The 25,102-nt window shown below is 43.3% G+C and overlaps 1 protein-coding gene across 1 annotated transcript in view; it reads left to right on the plus strand.

Annotated features, from left to right (window-relative positions):
* CUNH5orf22 (chromosome unknown C5orf22 homolog) overlaps nt 1–25,102 on the plus strand; it is a 166,243-nt gene that overhangs the window by 30,591 nt on the left and 110,550 nt on the right. Inside the window, exon 2 of the mRNA XM_077492044.1 lies at nt 5,949–6,094. Coding sequence (XP_077348170.1) covers nt 5,949–6,094 — 146 coding nt within the window. The remainder of the gene's footprint in view (nt 1–5,948; nt 6,095–25,102) is intronic.

The raw sequence follows: 25,102 nt of genomic DNA on the forward strand, positions 1-25,102 counted from the left end.
CCGCTAGTGGCCGAGAAAGGGTTAAAACCCCCGGCGATATGCCGTATTACAGCGCTGCCCCATTGATTTCAATGGGGAGCAGCGGTGGAGGAGCAGTAAACACACCGCTCCTTCACCGTTCCAAAGAAGCTGCTGGCAGGACTTTTTCTGACGTCCTGCCAGTGCACCGCTACAGTGTGAAAGCCCTTGGGCTTTCACACTACAGACAATGGTGCAGCTGTTTTAGGGCGGATTGCAGGCGCTATAGCACCTGCAAAACGCCCTTGGTGTGAAAGGGGTCTAACACAGCGCATATTGACATGGTGTAAATGGTCTCTAAAGGTGTACCTGTATTCTCACAATTTGGAAAGACTCGTATATGCCTTACCAGGTGCTACTTTCAGACTCGGGCGGGCAGCGGTGGTAAAGCAGCGCAATTTTTAGTGCCACGTTAGTGTACGAAAAAGGGTTAAAACCGGCCACATAGCGTCACTGCAGCAGTGCTATACTGGCAGTTTAGCGGCACTGCCCCATTGTTTTCAATGGCAAGGAGCGCTTTAGGCGCGTTGAATACAGCACTCCAAAGATGCGGCTTACAGGACTTTGTACCGTCCTGCAAGTGCACCGCTCCAGTGTGAAAGCCCTCGGGCTTTCACACTGGAGACACAGGAGATGTGCTATTTTTAGCACTGTAGTTTTTAAAGGAAAGAGGGCTTAAATGGAAATACCGGGTAGTCGCTCACACCAACCCCATATGTAGTTCCATTCAGCCATATAATAGATTGGACTATACCGGTACTTGGTAATTAAAAAATACTAATGAAATTTAAAATCAATATAATGTTTAATAAAGATATAAAACAAAACAATAATGAAATATCACTTGAAGAAGTACAATAATATGCACATCACAGTTGAGGTATTCCTGACGGATTCTCCATAGGGAACATTCAACCGTAGAGAGTGCACAATAAATTTCCTCGACTAGTTTGTGAGCGACTACCCGGTATTTCCATTTAAGCCCTCTTTCCTTTAAAAACTACAAATTCTGGATGATGGTACATTATACAATATTTACAAAGATTTAGACCAGAGGCGATACTCATAATATGTGATTTAGGATAGGGTGGATAACACACCCATTTGTTCATTCACCTAATTGGGGAATTTAATTGGTGATTGATCGTTGGAGTGCCTCTATTATTTACTATATTTTTATGATAATTATTGTACTTTTTCTTCTTTGTTTAGTTACGTCACCATAGAAAAATTTAGGGACTGTTCCTTTCCCCATCCTTCCCCCACTGTTCCCTTTCCCTCTGCTCCCCCTTCTTTGTCATGGATACTCTAAATACTGATTGGGGAGAATTTATGACAAATCTGAAAACTGCCTGCCTTAATGAACATAAAGTTGAGGATGATTTGAAAACCTATTTCTATAGGATTTATGGATTATTGAAACGTAAATCCCATCTATATTGGCATATCGAATACTTTAAGATATACGTTACCGATTGTATTTGCCCTATAGGTTTGCGAAACCAAATTTTTCCAACCCTAAAAGACCCTTCGCCGGATTTTAGGAAAACTTGGCAGAAAATCTTGACTAATTGCAGTCTTGATCTTATGAAAGCTCTGATTAACCAATATAGTTTGGATATGACTTTATTGGATACAGAGATTGAATGACTGAATACTGATTATATGTATCTAAAGGACAACCCATCTTTTGATTCCAAATGGAAGGAATTAAGAGATCGGTTGGAAATTCTGAATAAATCTATTATCACAAAAAAACAGATTAAATTTAATAGAGATAAATCCGCCTTCACTGAAGGCTATGCATACCGTTGGTCAAATAGGAATTTGGGGAGAAAGCCTCCTCTTCGATTTAATACCTTTAGGAATCCAACAATGGAGACAGAATCTGACTCCTCTCTGACATCAACCTATTCATTACCAAGTAATCCTAGACCTTCGGTGACCCCAACAGTAAATTCTACCCGCAAAAGACTACGTTATGGTGGTAGCACCCCACCTGTGAATCCTAAAAAAGATAAGAAGGGTTCAAAACCCCCTAAACCGGCACGTACACCTGCCACACAAATACCTATTGAGGCCACTCCCTCAATAGAGGGGGCTATGGGCCATTCCACACTTCATGGCACTATTCCAAAGGTTTTGAATTCAACATTAATGACTAACAAACATACAAAAATAAATGAGGACATGAGTTCTTTAGACCTAAAAAAACAACAAGGGAATCTGGATTCCTATATTCTCAAACCAGCACCAGCACCACCACATATTCCCAACCTGACACCAACCGTAATATCTTAAATCTGACCCCCTATCGTTTGTCAGATGAAGAAATGTTAGTACTTCACTTGGGCCTAGGGTTTTGCCCATTGGATAGACTAAAAGTTAATGAAACCATAAAAGATTTATATTTGTTTGCACGGAACCTCACATTTAAGTTTTTATTTACGACTCAACGCCACCCTACCACCAGGTCTCAACGAGACAATTTCTTACAAACCGTTTTTATAATAGGTGACGTTTAATATGCCACCAAAAAAACCCCCCCTTCCCCCCCAAACCCCCCCCCCCCCCACACCCCCTCCCCTTTCCCCCCCTCCCACACCCCCTCCCCTTTCCCCCCCCCTCTTTATATATACTTTTTAACTATGGTTACCTGAATGATTCTCTGGTGTACGTTCCTTCTTTTTTCTGGGGGACTATATCCCCTGGCTATATATATTTATACCTCTGTTTACCAAAAATGATGTATATTATGCTATATCTTATGGATATGTTTTCTGTTTCCCATGTTATAATTTTCCTTATGTGTGGGGAGATATGCTTTGATCCCTAGAGTTGAGGGACAATGTTTTGTGGGTGGTATGGAGTGTCCTTAATTTTTTCCCCCCGGTGGACATGTGTTCCCCCTGGTCTGGACGATTTATTCGCCCGACTTGCAAGGGTTAACCTTTGGATCATTGATCCGTTAGTGTTGTCTCCCTTGCGCACTGGCGCAGTAACAGTATAGTACTGCACCTGCGCAGTGTGGGGCAACAGACCACATGACGTTCGGACGCCGCCGGGACTTGACGTACGTCTGACGTGGTGGTTGCCAGGCAATCTGTTCGGGCGCTCTACCAGACCGCCGAGCAGACGCACCTGCGCAGCAGCGACTGATTAGTACGTCTGCGCAGTGCGGAGAGGTGGACCACATGACGTCGGGCGCCGCCGATTTCCGGCGGACGTCAGACGCTATGTGTGTTGGGGAGTCTATTTAACGGTCGGATTGACCGCTGAATGGACAGGTTCGCACGGACTCCATCGCTGTATTAGGATATTGTCCCCGCTGACAGGTAACCACTTTATATGATGTTATCTATCTATGAATTTATCCAATTCTTTCTTCTGACGCTTTGGCTTTTTAATGCCTGTCGGCCTCTTACCCTTTCTATATTTAAATGCTCTATATACCTTTTGCAGTATTGACGGCCATTAAGCTATCTAACCGTGGACCTGGTATTTGATACTCAGCGAATGGTACAATATCCTTACAAGCTTGTTTAACCATCTCAACCTTGATGTCCTGTTTTTACACGATTTCTTGATTGGCCTTTTGGTAAGCCGATTCGTTCTTATTGTAACCCCATTTGGAATTAAGGATCCTTATTTGGGTGAAGGGTTTTTCCTTTTTCTTTTTTCTTCCTCTTATACTGCTCAATCCATATGGATACACTTGACTATTCACGTTTGGTTTGTCAACAATTTTCACACATTTACATTAAATACTATGGTTTAATCACTTTTGACCTTATACCTCTGGTAATTATATGTATTCACCTGGACCGTTCCACCTTCACTCCTTTTCCTTCCCTTCCCCCCCCCTCCCCCTTCCCCTTTCCCCCCCCCCCTTCCCCCTCCCCCTCCCCCCCTCCCCCCTCCCCACTTTTTCTTGTCACCCAATATCACGGTTTCACCCTCACGAAGTCCTCCTTCTCTCTCTCCCCCCTCTCCCCCCTCCTCCCCCTCCCCCCCTTTCCCTTTCTTTCCTTAATTCAAGATATACCCCTACCTAATTGAGAAATTATTATAATATTATTTATTCAGAGCCGGCGTTTACCAATCCCCCATGTTCACCGTGGGGGGACTTTGTGGATCTCCTTACCTGCAGCCTGTTCCTTGAAGTAGGGTGAGCTGATCTCCTTTTTAAACATATAGGGAATTTGTGTATGTAAAATCAATAACATTATGATAACTGTATTGCTTATATATTTACATGTGTGTATTATCTAATGATTGTGATACTTTTATATAGATATCCTCCTGAAGAAGCGGGCCTTTTCCCGCGAAACTAGTCGAGGAAATTTATTGTGCACTCTCTACGGTTGAATGTTCCCTATGGAGAATCCGTCAGGAATACCTCAACTGTGATGTGCATATTATTGTACTTCTTCAAGTGATATTTCATTATTGTTTTGTTTTATATCTTTATTAAACATTATATTGATTTTAAATTTCATTAGTATTTTTTAATTACCAAGTACCGGTATAGTCCAATCTATTATATGGCTGAATGGAACTACATATGGGGTTGGTGTGAGCGACTACCCGGTATTTCCATTTAAGCCCTCTTTCCTTTAAAAACTACAAATTCTGGATGATGGTACATTATACAATATTTACAAAGATTTAGACCAGAGGCGATACTCATAATATGTGATTTAGCACTGTAGTGCCTGTAAAGTGCATCCGTGTGAAAATAGCCTTACAGTCCAAGAGCAGATCAGTATGACCCTGAATCAAGAGCCTTGATTCAATGAATGGAGACACACCGCAAACTAATAAGCTTATGTCTCTGTCACTCTGCTCTCTCCTGATTATCAGTATGCTCCTTATACTTCAGTACAATTGGCTGGCTCCATTTGCTCTCTCACCCCAAGTCTGAGCACTGCTTTGTAGGAAGTGCACAAAGCTGACACTAAGTTAGATTCAGGTGCTTGCACTCTTTTTAATGTGTGTATTGTACATCTGCCTGGAGTTCAGATTTAGCACCTTCCTGCCTTCTCTATAGTAAAATAATGGCTGGGCAGGACATTCATCCTGTTCTGGGTAGACCTCACAGGATGGCCTCCCCAGAAAGCTCCTCGCCTGTCCCCCATGGGCACCCTGCAGCACGATCTGTCACAGATCAGTGTACTGCCCCGCTGACAATAGCATGTAGACAATGGCTGGCTTCCATTCATAACATTCATTGTGTACTATTGTGTTGGTCTCTGTAATTGATGACAATGACTAAATGGTACAGACAGGGCCAATCACAGCCCATCTGTACCTTGTGATTTAGCTGTGGCTAATTATCTCTATCTCTACCGTCTCTATCTCTACCATCTCTATCTTTTAGGATTTATATATACTGTATGTGTATCCTAGTCTGTGGACACTCTAACTTTCTTGCAGACAAAATAATATACTCTAATTTAGGTTAGTTTCACCAAATGTAGCCATATACATTTTTACCTAAATTTAGAAAGAGCATTTTTTTTGTTTGCAAAATTTGTATAATGGAAACAACATTTTCTGTCTTTTTTATTTTGTTTATTTAGCAAAAAATAAAAAACCCATTGGTGATTAAATACCACCAAAAGAAAGCTCTGACAGCGCTAAAAGTTGGCCTGGGCAGAAAGGGGGTGAAAGTACCTGGTATTGAAGTCTCAAAACAGCTGTTAACAGTATATTATGGCATATTAGTAATAGTATATGCATAGTTTTTGCTATTCTGTGTGTGTGTGTGTGTGTGTGTGTGTGTGTGTGTGTGTGTGTATATGTGTATATATATATATATATATATATATATATATATATATATATATATATAAATATATAAATATACACGCATATATATTAAAAATATTATACAGCATTTGAATCTTCTGTATTTTTCCCCAATGCAGGTACTGCCTTTTATCTATCGGGCTATTGGATCTAGACACCTCCCTGCCAAGAACATCAGCTTTATTCACTTTGATTCCCATCCAGATCTTCTGATACCAGTGAATATGCCTGCAGATACTGTGTTTGACAAAGAAGCATTGTTTAGGTGAGGTCATTTTATGTACCTTAGTTTCCTTTTCATTGTGTGTACTGCCAGTGTGAAACACTTTATAAGAGACCTTTTATAATCCTGGGTAATACAAACTCGACATTTGAAGAAAAAATACATGAACCAAGGTTACCCTATGGTAAAATGTATCAAAATTATAAGTAGGTCCAAACTAAAAACCGCTGAAGACTGCTAAATATGTAAATATTGGCTGGTCGTGATCACAATCAAAGTTCCCAGTATTGGACAAATCGGGAAGCACAAAGAAGACTCTTCTTTTAGTGTACATTTATATTAATTTTTACAGAACTTTTTTTATAATTAGGCTTTATATAAAAACTGTGGTAAAATATTCCCAGATATACAGTGTATGTAAACACACCTATGCGTGTAAAGCCCCATACACAGAATCAGATTATCGGACAAATGAATGTACAATCTTTTTATTTTTTTGTGAGCCGTGAAGTAATGAAGAGGTTACTAAAGTTAGGAAAATTCTCATGCAACAAAATAAAAATTTGAAATTCATGTAACGTGTATTGTAATTTCAGATGAAAACTGTACTGATTAAACGAAAATCATACTATAAAAAATGTTGTGCTTGTCCCATTGGATAATTTTGCATGATCTGTCCTGATTGGCTCTCCCAGAGCAGTTTAGTAACGTTCAGATTATCATAAGAATCGATTCAAAAGCAGTATTTTTCATACGATTTTCTGTTTGTGTGTACTAGGCTTAACCGTAAGCTACATCATATTGCGTATACACAAACAGCTATACTTTGTTGTAAATTTAAAGTTATGTGGTATATTTATAACCAATTCACTGTGTGATTTCATCCATCAAGAGTTCTTGTACATTCGTTAAACATTTGCGCGCTAGTCATGTTTTGCACTAAGTCACTGGGAGTTGTTCCGAATGGCACCAAATCCAAATGATTTTGAGTAGATTGTAAATGTTACTGTTGTGTAAATGGTGCCAAATTGAATGTTCTTGATAGTTTGTGATAGTGTGCTTGAATGCTCTTGTAATAGTTACTGCATTTTACTAATGTGATTGAATATTCTTAAATGGATTTTCCCTTAGGATCAAATGTTATTACACCTTTTAAACGTTTTTTGTTTAGAAACAAATGTTCTGGAATGGGTTTTAGTTTTCCGAATACGGCTATTGACAGTAATGTAACAATTAGGATGTAAATAATCCCTCCCCTTCTATACACCCCTCCGTGCTTTATGAAAATTCTAAATTACAGCTGCCACTTAAAAAAAATTGGCAATAAGCAAGAAACTTATAATCGCAGAGTCCACACTAGTAAAAAGTCTCTATGAAATTGCAGCAGCGCTATAACTTTTTTTTTCGGGTAAAATGTGTTCCGAAAAATTTGATTAAAAATGTGGCATAAACAGTCTCTTTGTGATATAAGCAGCTTCCACCACCATTCACCACGTGAGGCAACTCAATCCCCTTTTGGGGATGCACTCACCAGACCACAATGTGTCCAATGCTTTTTAAGCACAAAAGCTTGGACATATCACACTCCAGAAATCCCACTTCATCCACTAGATGTCAGGATTAATCTCACCAGGGAGGTTACATTAGATGAGTTCAGTATGTGGTGAAAATCACCAGTCCTGGAGTCTCATAAATGTCTTCCCTTTGCAGCCTGGGGCACGTGGTGAAATGGTGGTGGAAGCTGCTTATATCACAAAGAGACTATTTTATGCCACATTTTTAATCACATTTTTCTGAACACATTTTACCCGAAAAAAAAGTTATAGAGCCGCTGCAATTTCATAGAGACTTTTTACTAGTGTGGACTCTGCGATTATAAGTTTCTTGTTTATTGCCAATGTGATATAGACAGTAATGGTCCAAAGTCTGTGAATGGTGTTAGAGTATTTCATGGTCAGCAGTCCCTAGTTTGTATTGGGGCAAATTACCTGGACAAATCAGAAATAAGCTGTTCAAGGCTTCCTTTGTCCTGTTGATGCTTGCAGTAGTGGAGCTATGGCTGGCAAGTGGGGTTTCTGTTTCTACTATCTGAGGAGGTTGATGCTGCTCCTGGCCCATCATCCAGATTGCCAGATACAGATCTTATAAGACAGAGGGAATGCTGCTAGAGGCCACCCATGAAAAAAAAACACCCGGTCCTGTGTGGCAAAACAGATCCTTGTGAGGGAGATGCACCAATTCAGATGCAGCTATATGGGAGGGAATTGTAGCATCAGTTGCCAAGGTCTCACAGGTCTCACACCAGGTGCAGCGGTGCATTACCTGATTAAAGAATGTTACTTACCATTTATTTTCTTGTGAGAATCATTTATAATTAACAATGCTGCAACATGTTGCTCTTTAGAAAAATTCAGTCCAATTCATTTGTATGACTTTTCCAAGTGCTCTCACCAGTGTTAATTTTGACATCAAATTTTTTTAGTTTGTTATAGTCTTTTGACTAGAATGCCATTTTAGTTTTAGTCATATTTTAGTCATCTGATTTGTTTTAGTACATTTTAGTCAACCAAAATCAGCAATACATTTTCGTTGTCTAAAATCTAATGGGTTTAGTTAAAATTGAATCCATTATTTAGCATTTCTTTAGAATTGCCAAACTTATTATATACTCCTGGAGTAAAAATCTAACATGTTATTTATGTTATTAATGCACTACAGACATAGATTTAGTGCCGGTTCACACTGGGACAGATTGTCAGGCGTCCCGTTCTATACAATGGAGCCATTCTAATCGGAGCGACACAACTTAGAAAAAGGTTCCTGTACGAGTTTGAGGACGACTTGAGGCGACTTGCATTGCCTTCTATAGAGAAATAGTTTTGCAAGTCGCCGCAGCTGTCGTGTCCAGGTCGCCTGAGGCAGTCGTGCTGCAAGTAGCGCTGCCTCAGTGTGAACCCACACTTCGCCGTTGCGATATAACCTCTTTTTATAAATAAAACCAAGTTTCATAAATAAACAAATATATTGTATATTGACAAGCAGAAGTATAACTTGGAAAAAAATAATATATATATATATATATACATACATACATACATACATACATACATACATACATACATACATACATACATACATACATATATATACACACGTTTAAACTTTATTGGGTGCAATGTCATTGCACATACTACCAACATTAAATATTAAGAAAGAGATTTTATTTTTTTTTTATTTTTTTTTATTTTTTTAGTAGATGACCCCTACATATTGTTATGTGGTACTGCAATTTTGACATCAAATTTCAATTCAGTTTTAGTCAGTCTTTTGTCTAAAATGCCATTTTTTAGTTTGTCGTATTTTAGTCATCTCAATTGCTTTAGTTTTAGTTGTATTTAGCCAACTCAAATTAATAAATAATACGTTTGGCTAAGAAAATATTTTCATTGACAAAATTAACACTAAAGCCGCGTACACACAGGCTGACTGTCTGGCCTACTTAGTCCGCCGAAACACATTTCAGCCGACAGTCCGCTCGTGTGTGGGCTTCAGCGGACTTTTTCAGCGTGCAGTCTGGCGGACTAAGTATTTCGGAATGTTGGAAATACTGTCCGCTGGACTCGCATTTCGGCGGACAATCCGCCCGTGTGTGTGCCAGTCCGCCGTACTTTTGAAATGAGCGGACTTTTCCCGCCCGGAGAAAAGTCTGCTCATTTCGAGCAGGTATCCAGGTAGGCGGGGCCCGCGACGGAGACGTCGCGGGCCCCGCCGCCTGGTATGGACTTAAAGGGGAACCCCCAATGCCGGAAAAAAACGGCGTGGGGGTTCCCCCCAAGTCCACAACAGACCCTTGTCCGAGCACGCTACCCGGCCGGCCAAGAAAGGGGGGCGAGCGAGCGCCCCCCCTCCTGAGCCGTACCAGGCTCAACATGGGGGGGTGCCTTGGGGAAGGGGGGGCCGCGCGCCCCCCCCACCCCAAAGCACCTTGTCCCCATGTTGATGAGGACAAGGGCCTCTTCCCGACAACCCTGGCCGTTGGTTGTCGGGGTCTGCGGGCGGGGGCTTATCGGAATCCGGGAGCCCCCTTTAATAAGGGGGCCCCCGGATACCGGCCCCCCACCCTATGTGAATGAGTATGGGGTACAATGTACCCCTACCCATTCACCTGTTAAAAAAAGTACAAAAAAAACACAACACAGGGTTAAAATATTTTATTGCACAGCTCCGGGGGTCTTCCGTCTTCGGGAGTCTTCTCGCCGGACTCCTCCGCTATCTTCTTGTAGCTCTTTTGCTAGCGGAGGAGTCCGGCTTTCTTCCTCGCCGCCGGCCTCTTCTCCCGACTTCGGGGGTCTTGTCCCCCTCTTCGGTTCTTCTGCCGGGCCACCGCGCCTTCTTATAGCTCTTTTACAGGCGGTGGCCCGGTCTTCTGTTTTTTTTTTTTTCTTTCAGGCTTCCCAGCTTAGAGGTGAGATGTGGCGTCTTATTGACCCCATATCTCACTGTAAAGAGGACCTGTCATGCCATATTCCTATTACAAGGGATGTTTACATTCCTTGTAATAGGAATAAAAGTGATCAAAAAATTTATTTTTGGGTAAAAAAAGTCAAACTAAAATAAATAAAGTAAAATGAACAATAAAAAAAAAAAATTGTTAAAGCGCCCCTGTCCCCATGTGCTTGCATGCAGAAGCGAACGCATACGTAAGTCCCGCCCACATATGAAAACGGTCTTCAAACCACACATGTGAGGTATCGCTGCAACGTTAGAGCGAGAGCAATAATTCTAGCCCTAGACCTCCTCTGTAACTCAAAACATTTAACCAGTAAAAAAAATTTAAATCGTCGCCTTTGGGGATTTTTAAGTAGCGACGTTTGGCGCCATTCCACGAGCCTGTGCAATTTTGAAGAGTGACATGTTAGGTATCTATTTGCTCAGCGTAACTTCATCTTTCACATTATGCAAAAATTGGGCTAACTTTACTGTGTTTTTTTTTTTTTTTTTTTTTTTAGCACAAAACTGTTTTTTTTTTTTTTTAAAAAAGCAGTCGAAAAATTTCTGCGCAAATACCGTGCGAGATAAAAAGTTGCAACGACCTCGATTGTATTCTCCAGGGTGTTTGCTAAAAAAACATATATAAGGTTTTGGGATTCTATGTAATTTTCTAGCAAATAAATGATGATTTTTACATGTAGGGGAGAAATGTCAGAATTGTCCTGGGTGCTCCAGAACGCCTGATGGCGCTCCCTGCATGTTGGGCCTCTGTATGTGGCTACGCTGTGTAAAAGTCTCACACATGTGCTATCGCCGTACTCGGGAGTAATAGCAGAATGTGTTTTGGGGTGTAATTTGTGGTATGCATATGCTGTGTGAGAAATAAACTGATAATATGACAATTTTGTGAAAAAAAAAAAGGAAAAAAAATCTTGATTTTGCAAAGAATTGTGGGAAAAAATGACAACTTCAAAAAACTCATCATGCCTCTTACTAAATACCTTGGAATGTCTTCTTTCCAAAAAGGGGTCATTTGGGGGGTATTTGTACTTTTCTGGCATGTTAGGGTCTCAAGAATTCAAATAGGCCGTCAGTACTTCAGGTGTGATCAATTTTCAGATATTGGCACCATAGCTTGTGGACTCTATAACTTTCACAAAGACCAAATAATATCCACCAATTTGTACTTATTTTTACCAAAGATATGTAGTAGTATAAATATTGGCCAAAATTTATGAAGAAAAAATGACTAATCTGCTAAATTTTATAACAGAAACAAAGAAAAATAAATTTTTTTACAGAATTTTCAGTATTTTTTCTTTTATAGCACAAAAAATAAAAAACCCAGCGGTGATTAAATACCACCAAGAAAGCTCCATTTGTGGTCCAGTGTTGCATGACTGAGTAATTGTCATTCAAAATGTGAGGGCACCGAAAGCTGAAAATTTGGTCTGGTTAGGGTGTTTAAGTGCCCAGTGGTCAAGTGGTTAAATATAGCATGTTGATCTAGATGTTAAGATTTGTTCCCATAATCTGCTTTGTATTTGGTGTGCAATTTTGTAAATTGTGCCTTTTTATATTTTTGTTTTGCATTATGATCGTGTGTAAACAATTCCTGCCTCGGCATGGTTAATAAGAGCTAAACATATTCCCTTTTGATTTAGGACTGCAATATCCCTGAGCTTCCAGGTTCATTTGGTGTGTGTGAGGTTTTTCTAGTTCTGGCAGAAACATAATTTATAATTATGTTGTTTGTTTTGCAGAACAGCCACCAACATAGCAAAAACATGATTGTAGTTGGTAATTACTTGTTACATGTGCCATATATTTACATAACATTGTCGTACATAACCCTGTCTATGGCCATTTCATGTATTAGTTTGACAGTGCAGTGCCAGCCAAACATTTTACTTTTTCTTAGGACTTAAAGATGGCCACGGATATCTTATATATTTGGTATCTTAAGTTTCCACGAGAAAGCAATGACTGGCAAACAAAGGCTAGCCACATAAGGACCAAATATAGTAATTAAACGGATGGTTGGTGCACTTCTGTTTTGGCTGGCTGGCTTTACCCATACATCCTTTGTCCTTTGACGTACCATAGTTTGTAGACTCTTTCCCCCAGACTACATATCATACACTTGGTTTTAAAAAAAGCAAAATAACTGAAACAGAATAGTTTAATGTATTTAATAACAGAAAGTGAGGTAGGGTGTGTATGTGTGTGTGTATATGTATGTGTGTGTATATATATATATATATATATATATATATATATATATATATATATAATTTTTTTATTTTTTTTTATTTTTTTTCAATTTAAGTACAGTATTGCATGACCAAGTAATTTTAAGTGAAACAATCTTAGCACTGAAAAACATCCTGGTATTTAGGTGGTTTGACCACTCTAAATTGTCATTTAGCTTTGGCATTTGAGTGATCTAAAATAACAACTGGGTAACTGAAATAACAATTGGCAGTCTATTTAACGGCAAATGACAGAGCATAGTTTCTCACCCAGACCAGAAATGACCACAACTGATTAAAATTGAGGCAGCATTTTCCCAAGTGTTCTTCCAGGACAGCCCTTGAGAGATGGAGCTCCTCCCATCGACCCAGGAAACACATTGCCACAGTTCAAAAGGCGGTCCCTCAGGTCCCTGGTCAGTCATTTGTGTTTCCTCCGTCGGAGGAACATGTTGCCAGGAACCTGAAGGCCCCTCTCAGGGGCTGCCTGAGAACCTGTAGCCATGAGGGACCGGGTCCTATTCCTTGGCTGCAGTTTTGGGTCCATACCTTTTTTAAACGGCTCGGGTACCGTCCAGCTGATTCGGAGCAGACCCGTTACCCTCCTCCTTCCAGTGCCGAGGTGGCCAGGGGCAGAATGGCGCTGGTTTCCCCCAGGAGCGGTGAGTGGAACCTCCATCTCAGCTCCTTGTTGCGGTGGGGTCGGAGACGCCGAGCGTCACTTCCGGCGGAACCGCGTCATCACTGCGTGCCGAGACTTCCGGTTCCGGGTCTCTAAAGGTACAAGGAGGAGAGGGAGAGCCAGCGCTGTGCCTGTGAAGCCCGACCAGCGTCCAGCAATACCGGACTAGCGGCGGGATCGGGAGCATCAGAGGGGGACCATGGAGGCTATTCCCCAGGATACTCCGGCGGAGACAGGCACCAGCCAATCCCAGGTAGGCTGCTGGGCATGCTATTACTCTGGTGGAGTGGTGGTGTTTGTAGGCTGGGTCCTGTAGTGCCCCACGGTGGCGGTTTACTCACAGTGAGATTGTTTGCACTTGGTGATTGAAGGAGGGACATGGGGCTGACGCTAAGAAATCCTTTGTCTTCTTATTTCAGGCTAAAGATATCCCAAGGGAAGACAAGACAGGCCGCAAAAAGTGTCCTAATTGTGGGAATAGGTTGTCCTCTGGCTCTAACAAAGCCCTATGCAAGCAATGCATTGCAAGCTTGCTTAAATCTGAGGCAGATTCCCCTTTAGCAAAGTTTTTGGGCTCCTTTAAAGAGGAAATGGCGTCGACCTTTAAGTCCCTCCGGGAGTTAATCACTGACGTGGGATCAGCTGCAGCTGCCTCCACGAGTAAAGCAACTATAATCTCTTCCTCACCATGCCTTACAACACCCAGCTCAGGGGAGCCCCGTATGATCAGGGAGCCTAGCCCCACGTTGATTAGCCCCGATTCCTCTGACACTGACTCGGGTCAGGAAGAGGATCAAGTAACATCCAAAGCCTCAAAGTATAGATTGTCTCTTGAGGAGGTAGATGAGCTAATGGGGGCTATCTATGATACGCTGGAAATTGAGGAGGAAGAAACTCAGTTATCTAGACATGATCAAATGTATGAGGCTCTGGGGAAAAAGAAAGCAAGGGTTTTCCCTATACATAAGGTGCTTTCTGACCTTGTCCTTAAGGAGTGGTCTGAACCAGATAAAAAGGTTTTCTTTCCTAAATCCCTTAAGAGAAGGTTCCCTTTTGATGAGAGCCCAGAGGCGGTCTGGAATAAAAATCCTAAACTAGACGCCCCTTTGTCCAAAATCTCAAAACAAGCTGATCTGGCTTTTGAAGATATGGGTCACCTGAAAGATCCAATGGACAGGAGAACTGACATTGTCTTAAAGAGGGCCTGGGATGCCTCTATGGCAGGCTTAAAACCAGCTCTAGCCACTTCTTGTGTAGCTAGAAACCTGGAGTTCTGGTTGTCGCAACTTCAAGAACATTTAAAAGCAGGCACTCCTAGGGGGGAGCTTCTGAAATCCTTCCCTATGCTTTTTAAGGCCACCAGTTTCATCTCTGACGCCTCCACGGACTCCGTAAAATTTGCGGCTAAGTCAGCAGCACTTTCAGTGGCAGCAAGGAGGTCAGTATGGATGAAAACCTGGGGGGGAGACACGGCGTCTAAGACCCGCCTGTGCAGCGTCCCTTTTACAGGAGACTTAGTCTTCGGGCCTGAATTAGACTCCGCCTTAGAAAGGACGGCGGATAAAAAGAAAACCTTTCCCGCAAAAAAGAAAAATTTTCAAAGAAAAATTTTTCGTCCCTTTAAAGAACCCTCTAAACCAGAGAAGAGTTCAATCCCCAAAAAACATTGGTCGGGGCATAAAGGGAAAGGAAAAGGGGGCATACTGTTTAGCCGCCCCAATCAGGATCCCAAACCCCAGTGATGCCAGGGTCCTGTGGGAGGAAGATTAAGCCAATTCCTTCCACAATGGGAAGAGACAACTTCAAACGAATTTGTCTTAAACATAATAAAAAGGGGTCATGCGCTGGAGTTTCACAGCCGCCCTCCTTCAAAGTTTGTAGTGACAAAACTTCCAAGTCACTCAGAAAAGGCCAGGGCCTTACCCTTACTGATAGGGGAGATGGTGGATCAAGAAGTATTGACACCAGTCCCTATACAGGAACAAGGAGACGGTTTTTACTCTCACATTTTTGTAGTAAAAAAGCCGTCGGGAAGATTCAGATTAATTATGAATCTCCGACCATTGAATCGCTCCATCCGTTACAAGAGATTTCGGATGGAGTCCATTTACTCCATAAAGAATCTCCTGCAGAAAGAGATGTTTATGGCTACCCTGGATTTAAGGGATGCTTATCTGCATATTCCAATAAAGGAGGAATGCCAGAAATTCCTTCGAATGGCAGTACAGATAGACACAAGGGTTTACCACTTTCAGTGCCGAGCGCTTCCCTTCGGGCTGTCATCCTCCCCAAGAATCTTTACCAAAGTTCTCGGAGAGGCTTTAGTTCCACTGAGGCTTCAGTCAGTCTCAATTATTCCCTACCTAGACGATCTACTCCTAACAGCACGCTCGGAGAGTCGTCTTTCTCAGGATCTGGAGTTGACTCAACTCAGCCTGAGTCGGTTAGGGTGGATTGTCAGCCAGGAGAAATCCAAGACAACCCCAACACAGGAGATCCTGTATCTGGGTTACTGGATCAAGTCAGTAGATCAAAAAATTATACTGCCGGAAGAAAAGATTTTGAATCTGTGGCAGAGAATATCTTTTCTTCAATGCAGCCCCAAATGTACAGTGAGGGAAGTAATGTCGGTCTTAGGTCTTATGACAGCAGCCATTCCAGCCGTACAATGGGCCAGGTTCCACCAAAGAGACCTTCAGGGGTTTCTGCTAGAACAATTAAGGGGCAGAGATCTGGAGGAGGAAGTTTTGATCCCCTCAAGGATAAAACGCTCCCTCTGGTGGTGGAAGGACAGGGAGAACCTGAACAAAGGGGTTCATTGGGTCCTTCCTATCACTTCAACACTGACAACAGATGCGAGCAGTTGGGGCTGGGGAGCCCACCTCGGCTCAAGCTGGGTCCAGGACAAGTGGACCCCGGAAGAGAAATGTTTCTCTTCCAACTGGAAAGAGCTAACAGCAATCCTGAGAGCGGTCTTAGCCTTTCACCCCACAATACAGGGTCACCATCTACAAGTCCGTTCAGACAATATGACGGCTGTAGCATACATAAACAAACAGGGAGGTACCAAAAGTCCTCGTTTGATGGTAGTAGCCAGACGCATTTTCCAGTGGGCAGAAGCCAATCTGGAATCCATTTCTGCAGTCCACCTGAAAGGGGAGCTGAACAACACGGCGGACTTCTTGAGTCGACAAAAGATTTCGAACCAAGAATGGTCCTTACACCCAGAGGCATTCAATCTCATAACAAATCACTGGGGAAAACCAGAGGTAGACCTTTTTGCGAACAAAAACAATGCAAAGGTTCCAAATTTTTTCTCGCTAAACCCAGGAGATCGGCCCCTGGCTGTAGATGCCTTGCAAGCTCCATGGTCTTTCAGTCTGGCGTATGCTTTTCCCCCTCTTCATCTCATTCCGAGGGTCCTAGCAAGATTCCTCAAGGAAAAAACCTGTTTGATTCTAGTAGCACCGTTTTGGCCCAGGAGACCATGGTTCACAACGTTGCTACAATTGACAGATTGTCCACCTCTAAGGCTTCCCTACAGACAGGACCTCCTGTCGCAGGGACCTCTTTACCATCCACAGGTCGCCACACTGAAGCTTTCGGCGTGGTTACTGAGGAGGAAATCTTAAAGAGTAAGGGCCTGACAGATGAGGTAATTGCGACCTTACTACAGAGTCGCAAACCAGTCACGAGGGCTATTTACAAAAAAGTCTGACAAAAATTTAATAGCTGGTTGAATAGCCGTGACATAAACACGGCTAATATTCTACAGTTTTTTCAGGAAGGTGTAAACAAGGGTTTAACCCTAAGTACCATTAAGGTACAGATAGCTGCCTTAAGTGTGTACCTAGATGAACGTTTACAGGAAAATCCTTTTGTCGCTAGATTCTGTAGGGCAGTCGCTAGACGCAAGCCAGTCAGAGTCACCAAAGTCCCATCCTGGGATTTAGCAGTTGTACTAAAAGCTTTCTTGGGGTCACCCTTTGAGCCTATCTCGGAGGCCTCCTTAAGGCTTGTTACATTTAAGACAGTACTCCTGGTGGCAATCACTTCAGCCCGTAGGGTCAGTGAAATCCAAGCCCTTTCCATCAGGGAACCTTTTCTACAGATCCTAGAAGACAGAGTCATTCTAAAGACAGACCCTGGGTTCTTACCAAAGGTAGCATCTAGCTTCCATAGGTCCCAAGATATTGTCCTTCCCTCATTTTGTCAAAATGCAGCAAATGAGAAAGAGGAACGTTTTCATTTATTGGATGTGAGGAGGTGTATTCTAGAATACCTTAAAGTAACAAATCCATTCAGAATTTCAGACTCCCTTTTTGTCCTTTTCTCCGGACAGCGTAGGGGACAGAAAGCTTCAAAAGTAACCATAGCTAGATGGATTAGGCTAGCTATAGCAGAGGGGTATAAGGCCTTGAATAGAGATCCTCCTGAGGGTGTTAAAGCTCACTCCACAAGAGCGTTGTCTGCATCCTGGGCAGAAAGAGCTGGTGCCACCCCGGAGCAGGTATGTAAAGCAGCCACATGGTCAAGCTTTTCCACCTTTACAAGGCATTACCGACTGGACTTAATGTCTAGTCAGGATCAGGCCTTTGGGAGGAAAGTCCTACAGGCCGTGGTCCCCCCCTAATCTGGTAAGTACTTGGGGATCCTCTCAAGGGCTGTCCTGGAAGAACACTTGGGAAAACTGGAGTTAGTACTTACCGGTAACTCCTTTTCCGGTGGTCTTCCAGGACAGCACGATCCCACCCTTTATTTGATTATAATGATGTACTAATGTTATTACCTGTTATGGTTTATATGTTTTTCAGTTCCATCCTTCGGTTCTTGGTGAATGACTGACCAGGGACCTGAGGGACCGCCTTTTGAACTGTGGCAATGTGTTTCCTGGGTCGATGGGAGGAGCTCCATCTCTCAAGGGCTGTCCTGGAAGACCACCGGAAAAGGAGTTACCGGTAAGTACTAACTCCAGTTTTCAGTTACCATCAATTCATTGTAATTCCATGGGTTAATAGGTGTTCTATGTTCTGGAAGAAGATATTTCCCACAGATTTAAAAAGGAGGTTTCTCTTGCCAATTACACTTTTTTTCCTTAGTGATTGTAGGCTCTGGCCTTGCCTTCCGTGAGTATTAAAAATTTTACTAATGGGGGATGAGAGAAAGTGAAATATAAGGTTCATGTACAGCTCATTTAGAATAAAAATATTAAAGTGGCTATTACTTGGTGTGCAGTTAATTTGATTACTGTCCATATGTAACATTTCAAACTCTAGAAAACTGGAGGGTGATGGTGTATACTAAAAAAAATATGTCCAGTGGATATAAATAGCTAATGGTGGATATAATGGCTTGCCAAATGCTGTTTGAATATTGGTACCCAATGGCATTGACAATGATCTACTTTCTTTATATTAGTTCCTCTGGTGTCATCTGAGGTGGGAAATTAAGCTCCGAAGGTGCCTACAGAGTTTTCTGGGGAAGGTGGTAGATGAGAAGGAGCAGACAAACCTGGGAGGGCCCAATAGGGAATATTACCCAGTCTGTCCTGTTATTTTTGGGAGTTGACAGTAAAAGGACATCGACTCTGCATTTTATTGGTGGTGTGTGTGTATGTATTATGTATATGTGTTATATAATATACACAGTAACATCCTTTTCAGCAACAGCTCCTTGCTAGGCTTGTGTAAAAATGCATACCTTGCACTGCATCCACCAAACGCCACAAAAGGGTGCCCTTTTTGTTTTTCATGACATTTATTTTTTGTGAATGTTACATTGTATGAGATTAACTAGTCAGTTTTAGCTCAAAACAGTTATATAAAAAAGCTTAGTTCACCCTTACGGCTAATGCTGCAAATTCTACCATGCGAAATTCACATGAAGCTAAGGCTAAAGCTAATGTAGATGCTGTCTATTTGCATCTAATGTGTGGACTTAAGTTTTCTACTTAAGTCGAAGAACAAGCCTCTTTTGTCAAAAAACCTCTTTCTCTTTCCCGTAGCAATTTTTTTGCGCATGCCCTTGATGTCTCAAGAGAACCTGTCTCTTACACTGGGCTTATCAGTTCCCCAAGTAATAGCAATTGGGCAAAAAAAAGTTACAGAAAATGTTTTTACACCAGTAATCTTCTTCTTCTTCCTATGTAGTCACAATGACCACATGTCTAAGACTGCCCACCTATGAGTGGTAGGAAACCGATAATTAATGAAGACAAGACCAATCCCTTCTTCAATGTATAAAATATTAGCAGAAAAATTCAAACACCAGAAAGGGTATAAGGCTGTGGCTTATTGGTGACTACGTGGAAAGGGAATTACCAGTAAATATTACTATAGTGTTTTTAGCTTTTCAGAAAGAGGCTTATTGACAGTTCTGTATCTACAAAGGATAACCTGGCTGATCCATCTGGTAATTGTGATCTTCTTAGCCTTATGGTCTTCTATCTTTGGGTTTGAGTAGCACAGTTGTTGTATGTCTTTTGATGTGTGCTTTAAATGACAACACACCTGAGATCGCTCACCAACTGCGAGGAACAGGAAACGGAGAGAGTTAATAAAGGCATTGTAAGGGTTAATCCTGTGTCTAGGGTGGTCCCTTCAACCTCTCAGACCTTAGATCCAATGTATTGTATAAATTCAGATGGGGGGCGTGTCCGGAAGCGGAAGTAAGCGGACGCGAATCCGAGGAGCTCCGCCGAGGCCTCCTGGTAATCGTTGGCCATCCGAGCCCGACGAGCTTCTCCGCGGTTCCCCACCGTCCATCGGGGTAGCCGCTGGTGCGGGGCACAACCTGATACCGGTATTGTCCTCCGAAGCCACCGCAAACGCCGACCTCCGGGCCGTGGCAGGCCGCCACCCGAGGACGCGGCGCCGCCATCTTGGGGCCTACGAAGTCCGGACAACGAGCGCCAGCCATCCACCGCTACCCACCCCTGGAATCCACTCACAAAACACCTGGGGTCTGAGGGGCTGTCTCCCGGAGGCTGCCGGCGGAAAAAAATAACCACCCTGAGCGGTATACTTACATCCGACCGCATCGCAGAGCTCCGGGCGCCATATTGCGGCCTACAGGAACGCAGGACCACGCCAGCTTTTACCATCACACCGCCGGAGTGTGGAGCCTGCCCAGCGGACATACATCGCTGCCCAACCGGACACAGCACGGCCTGACCAGCAGCGTACAGTGCCCGGCAGTCTCCCGGAGCGACCATCCAGGCCCTGGATCCGGCCTCCATCTCCACCAGGCCGCAGTGAGTACCAGAACAGCATCCCCCCCCCCCCCCCCACAGCGGACTTATTCCACCATTCTTAGTGGGAACCTGTACCACAAACAGATCTGGGGGGCAGACCTTGGGGGCTCAGGAAGCTAAGTCCATCAGAGCAGGGAAAACCTGAGGTTCAGGCCTATTTACTGCAGACGGCGGCCATCTTGCTACTCCAAGTACACCCTGTACCTCCCTAACTAACTAACTCAGCTTGGACTGAAATCACCTAACCCTTCCCCAGCATAACCCCAGCACAGGTGCACACCCCACCGACAATACAGTTCTCCTACCCAAGAACTGCCAAACTCTACCATAGGGGCAGTGGCCTGGTGAACATCACACATGACTGTAATGTAGAGAAACCCTGGTGACCAGAAGGGCCTGTGCACTGAAAACGGACCTGACACGAATATGTCCACACAATCAAAGAGAAGCACACACAGCCATATTCTCCGCTCTGTGGGGACACCCCAGAAGAAGAAAAAGAATTCGCCAGCAAACCTTAGCAAATTTAAATACTGTGGAGAGAGCAAAAGCTCTAAAATGGCAATGTCACGAAGAAACAGTATTGCGGAAGATATGGAAGATGATGAAGTCTCCCTATCGGCATCTGAAGACTCAACCGCAGGACATGGCAAAACCGACCAGCTCCTTACCTACGCAGCTATGACAGACATTGCCGCTGATATTAAAAGCTCCTTTGCTGCAGCAATCACAGATATTAAAACCGAGCTAATGAGACTATCTGAGCAAATGGCAATCACGGATAGAGCTGGGAAACGGAGGGACAGGGCACTGATCAGGCTGGACGACATCACTAACTCGCATTCCCAACATTTGATCGCTATGAACAGGCAGATTGAAGACCTGGACAATCGAGGCAGGCGAAACAATATCAGAGTCAGAGGAGTGCCCGAATCGGTACCCCCAGATCAGATCAGACCAGCCCTAACTGCCATCTTTAACACTCTCATCGAACGGCCGGAGCAATCGCCCATTGAATTTGACAGGGCGCATAGGGCTCTCAGACCCAGAGCGCAAGATGGATTACCCCCGAGGGACATCATCTGCTGCCTATCGAACTTCAGCCTGAAGGAAGACATCCTCCACAAAGCACGGATGAAGGAAAGGATAGTGCATGAAGAAGCTGAGATCCAACTTTTTCAAGACCTGTCGCCCATTACACTTAAAAATAGAAGAGCATTACGCCCGCTTCTAGAAGTACTGAAGCAAAAAGGAATCAACTACAGATGGAAGTTCCCGTTCGCACTACAAGCAAACTTTCTGGGGAAACAACATATGCTAAAAGTCCCTGAAGACCTCCAAAAATTCTGTGAGGAGCTACAGATTACACCGGTGGAACTCCCGGAGTGGTATGCAGAATTCCTCGTGCCGCCGGTGATCAACAACCCACAATTCTCAGCAGGTCTCACCCAGGCACAATCGCCTTATCAGATAGGCAAGCACCGCAGAAGCGCTGACAGACACAATTTAGAGTCCCCAGCCTCCTCCAAAAGTGCTAGAAGCCCGAGAGGGAGAGAATCAAGAGGCTACTGAAATGACCGAACCTTCTACAACATAATTCCTGTCCTGATGCAAGTTTCTACCAGCTTTCTAGTACGGCACCATGAACTGGAACAACCCACCTTGTTTTGTTTTGTTTATGGAAAACTCACCCACTATTCGGTTGTCACTATCCTGTTGCAATAGAGCGGCACACAACTCTAAAAGCTGAAGGCTCCCCCTTTTCACCTCCCCCTCCCCTAACATGGTTAGACTTCAGTTCTCTGCGGAGAGACTATAACATTCTGCAGCAACAACGTTGACTTTTATTCTGTTATGCCTTAACTTTTGTCTTTTATCTAGGCTCTGGGAATGGCAAAGTGTTAAGCACCTAAATATCGCTATTGGTGCATGAGATGCTCCCCTACATCTCCAGAGATGGTGTATCTTCCCTGACTGCAGAACAGTGAGTTACATTGCATGACCCATTGCTGTATATTCCCCCCCCAACATAACATGGGGGATAGTATACCCTTGCAACTAGCAGCAGAAAGCAATACCAGGTTGACCCTGTGGACACTATTTAGTCCATCTGGACTAGGCCTCCTCCCGCATAGTCGGGGCTACCAGCCGAGGGACTAGGCTACCCCTAGAATACACGGAGATGCCTGGACCTAGTAATGCAATCCGGAAGAGTTGAAAGTTGAGCACTTTCTCACTTAGGCTTTGGGTTAAAATATGACGGAGTCTTGTTTTTGCTTTGAAGTTTTTTCCCTTTTTTTTTTTTTTTGTGTGGTGGGTTTTCCTTTTTCTCTGAAAGTTCTCGTTCTACAGCTTGGTGCCTAGGCCTTAGCTTCTTTTGAATGGTTTATAAAATGTTTATATTGTTAACCTCTCTAGCAAACCGATTAATGATAACTTGTACATCTCCCTCCTCCCCCATTACTCAAATCCACTATAGCCTACTATAGATGCTACTGACTGGTTTCGGATACCTCACTTACAGATGTCCTCTTGTTGAGGATTAGACACAATGCACTAAGCTGGGCCCCACCTCTGGTCACCTACATCGCTGCCACAGAGCAGTCCAAAGAAACAGTCACAGTTTGACTGCTTGTTGGTCACCTCCCACTAACCCCCAAAGGGAAAATACCAACGCATACGCATATTGGTTGAATCCCAAACAGACCCACCACCGACTAGTGGCCGGTGGGTACTTTTCTTCATATACCTTACATTCTTAAGTCTTTCATTCCCTTTTCTCCTCTTACCTTACCCCCCCACCCCCTTCTCCCACTCCCCCCTCCGTACCCCACGCACATACGCATTCTCCTCTTCTAACCCACAGCACCCTACCCTACCACGCTATACCACCTACAACTCCTGTGACATTCATTCACGGAAGTAGCTTTTTCAGAACCCATCCATCCTAGACCAACGGTCAAGATGGCATATGCTTTCCTAGGGAAAAAGCCAACTCTTGTCTCACATAATGTGAATGGCCTGAATATTCCTGAGAAACGGTCTAGATTGTTAAGAGAACTTAAAAAAGTGCGTCCCTCTGTGGTATTTCTACAAGAAACCCACTTCAAGGACAAAAATATTCCTAAACTCACTGACAACATATACACCAAAGCTTATCACTCTACCAATCCCCTTGCCAAAACGAAAGGAGTGTCCATCCTACTGAACAAAGACGCACCCTTTGAACTAAAACACCAACTTATTGACCCTGAGGGACGATATTTGTTCCTGAAGGGCACCTGGGAGGGATCCCCTATAACACTTGCTAATGTGTACTTCCCGAACACCTCCCATGTGCCATTCTGTGGCAAAATAATCGAGGAACTTAAATGGTTTGCGGAGGGTTGTGTTCTTCTGGGTGGGGATTTCAACATACCTCTTTCACCCCTGAAGGACACCTCTTCTGGACACACCCATGTCAGTTACAGGCTCCTTAAACGAATGAAAACACTACTGCAGTCATTGACTCTGGTGGATGCGTGGAGATCCATGCACCCATCGGAGAAGGACTTCACCTTTTACTCCGCACCTCACAAACGATACTCAAGAATTGACATGATCTTTGTCTCACAAAGAGACTTGGGTAACTTACTTGCAGCTGAGATTGGCATTATTGCTCTTTCTGACCACGCACCCACGGCTATCTCAGTTGAACTGGGTGCACACCGCAAACCCGCATTTAATTGGAGACTTAACCCTACACTCCTTACTGACCAAATAGTGAGAGATGACATTCAAAACACAATTAATACATACTTTCGCAATAACATTGACGCTGATACAAACCCACTAAACAACTGGGAAGCCCACAAGTCAGTGGTGAGGGGTGAACTGATAAAATGGGGCACCAGGAAGAAAAAGGAGAGAGAGGGTGAAATTACAAAACTATCCCAACAAATTTCTAACTTGGAACTACAACATAAACAATCCCAATCTCGCCGGGTAGAAGAGCAACTGACTGAACGCAGAAAGGCACTACGCCTCCTGCTGGATCTCAAAATCAAAAGATCACTCTTTTTCAGGAAAAATATTTTTTATGAACATGGGGACAAAAGTGGGAAACAACTAGCTAAGGCCCTGAAGGAAGCAACATTATCTAGTCATATCCATGCTATAAAGGACAAAAAGGGGACACTGCAATACAAATCTAAAGAAATGGCAGACCTGTTCCACGATTACTATGCCAAATTATACAACCTACCGGCCCAACACAAACCGTCCCACATAACTCAGACAAAACAAGAAGCAATTAAAGACTTCCTGGAAAACAGTAACTTGCCTTCTCTGGCAAATGACGAGGCAAACAAATTGGATGACCCTATAGCTATATC

The sequence above is a fragment of the Lithobates pipiens genome, unplaced genomic scaffold, assembly GCF_037356315.1.
Source record: "Lithobates pipiens isolate NorthernLeopardFrog02 unplaced genomic scaffold, aLitPip1_a1.2 Scaffold_19, whole genome shotgun sequence".
NCBI lineage: Eukaryota > Metazoa > Chordata > Amphibia > Anura > Ranidae > Lithobates > Lithobates pipiens.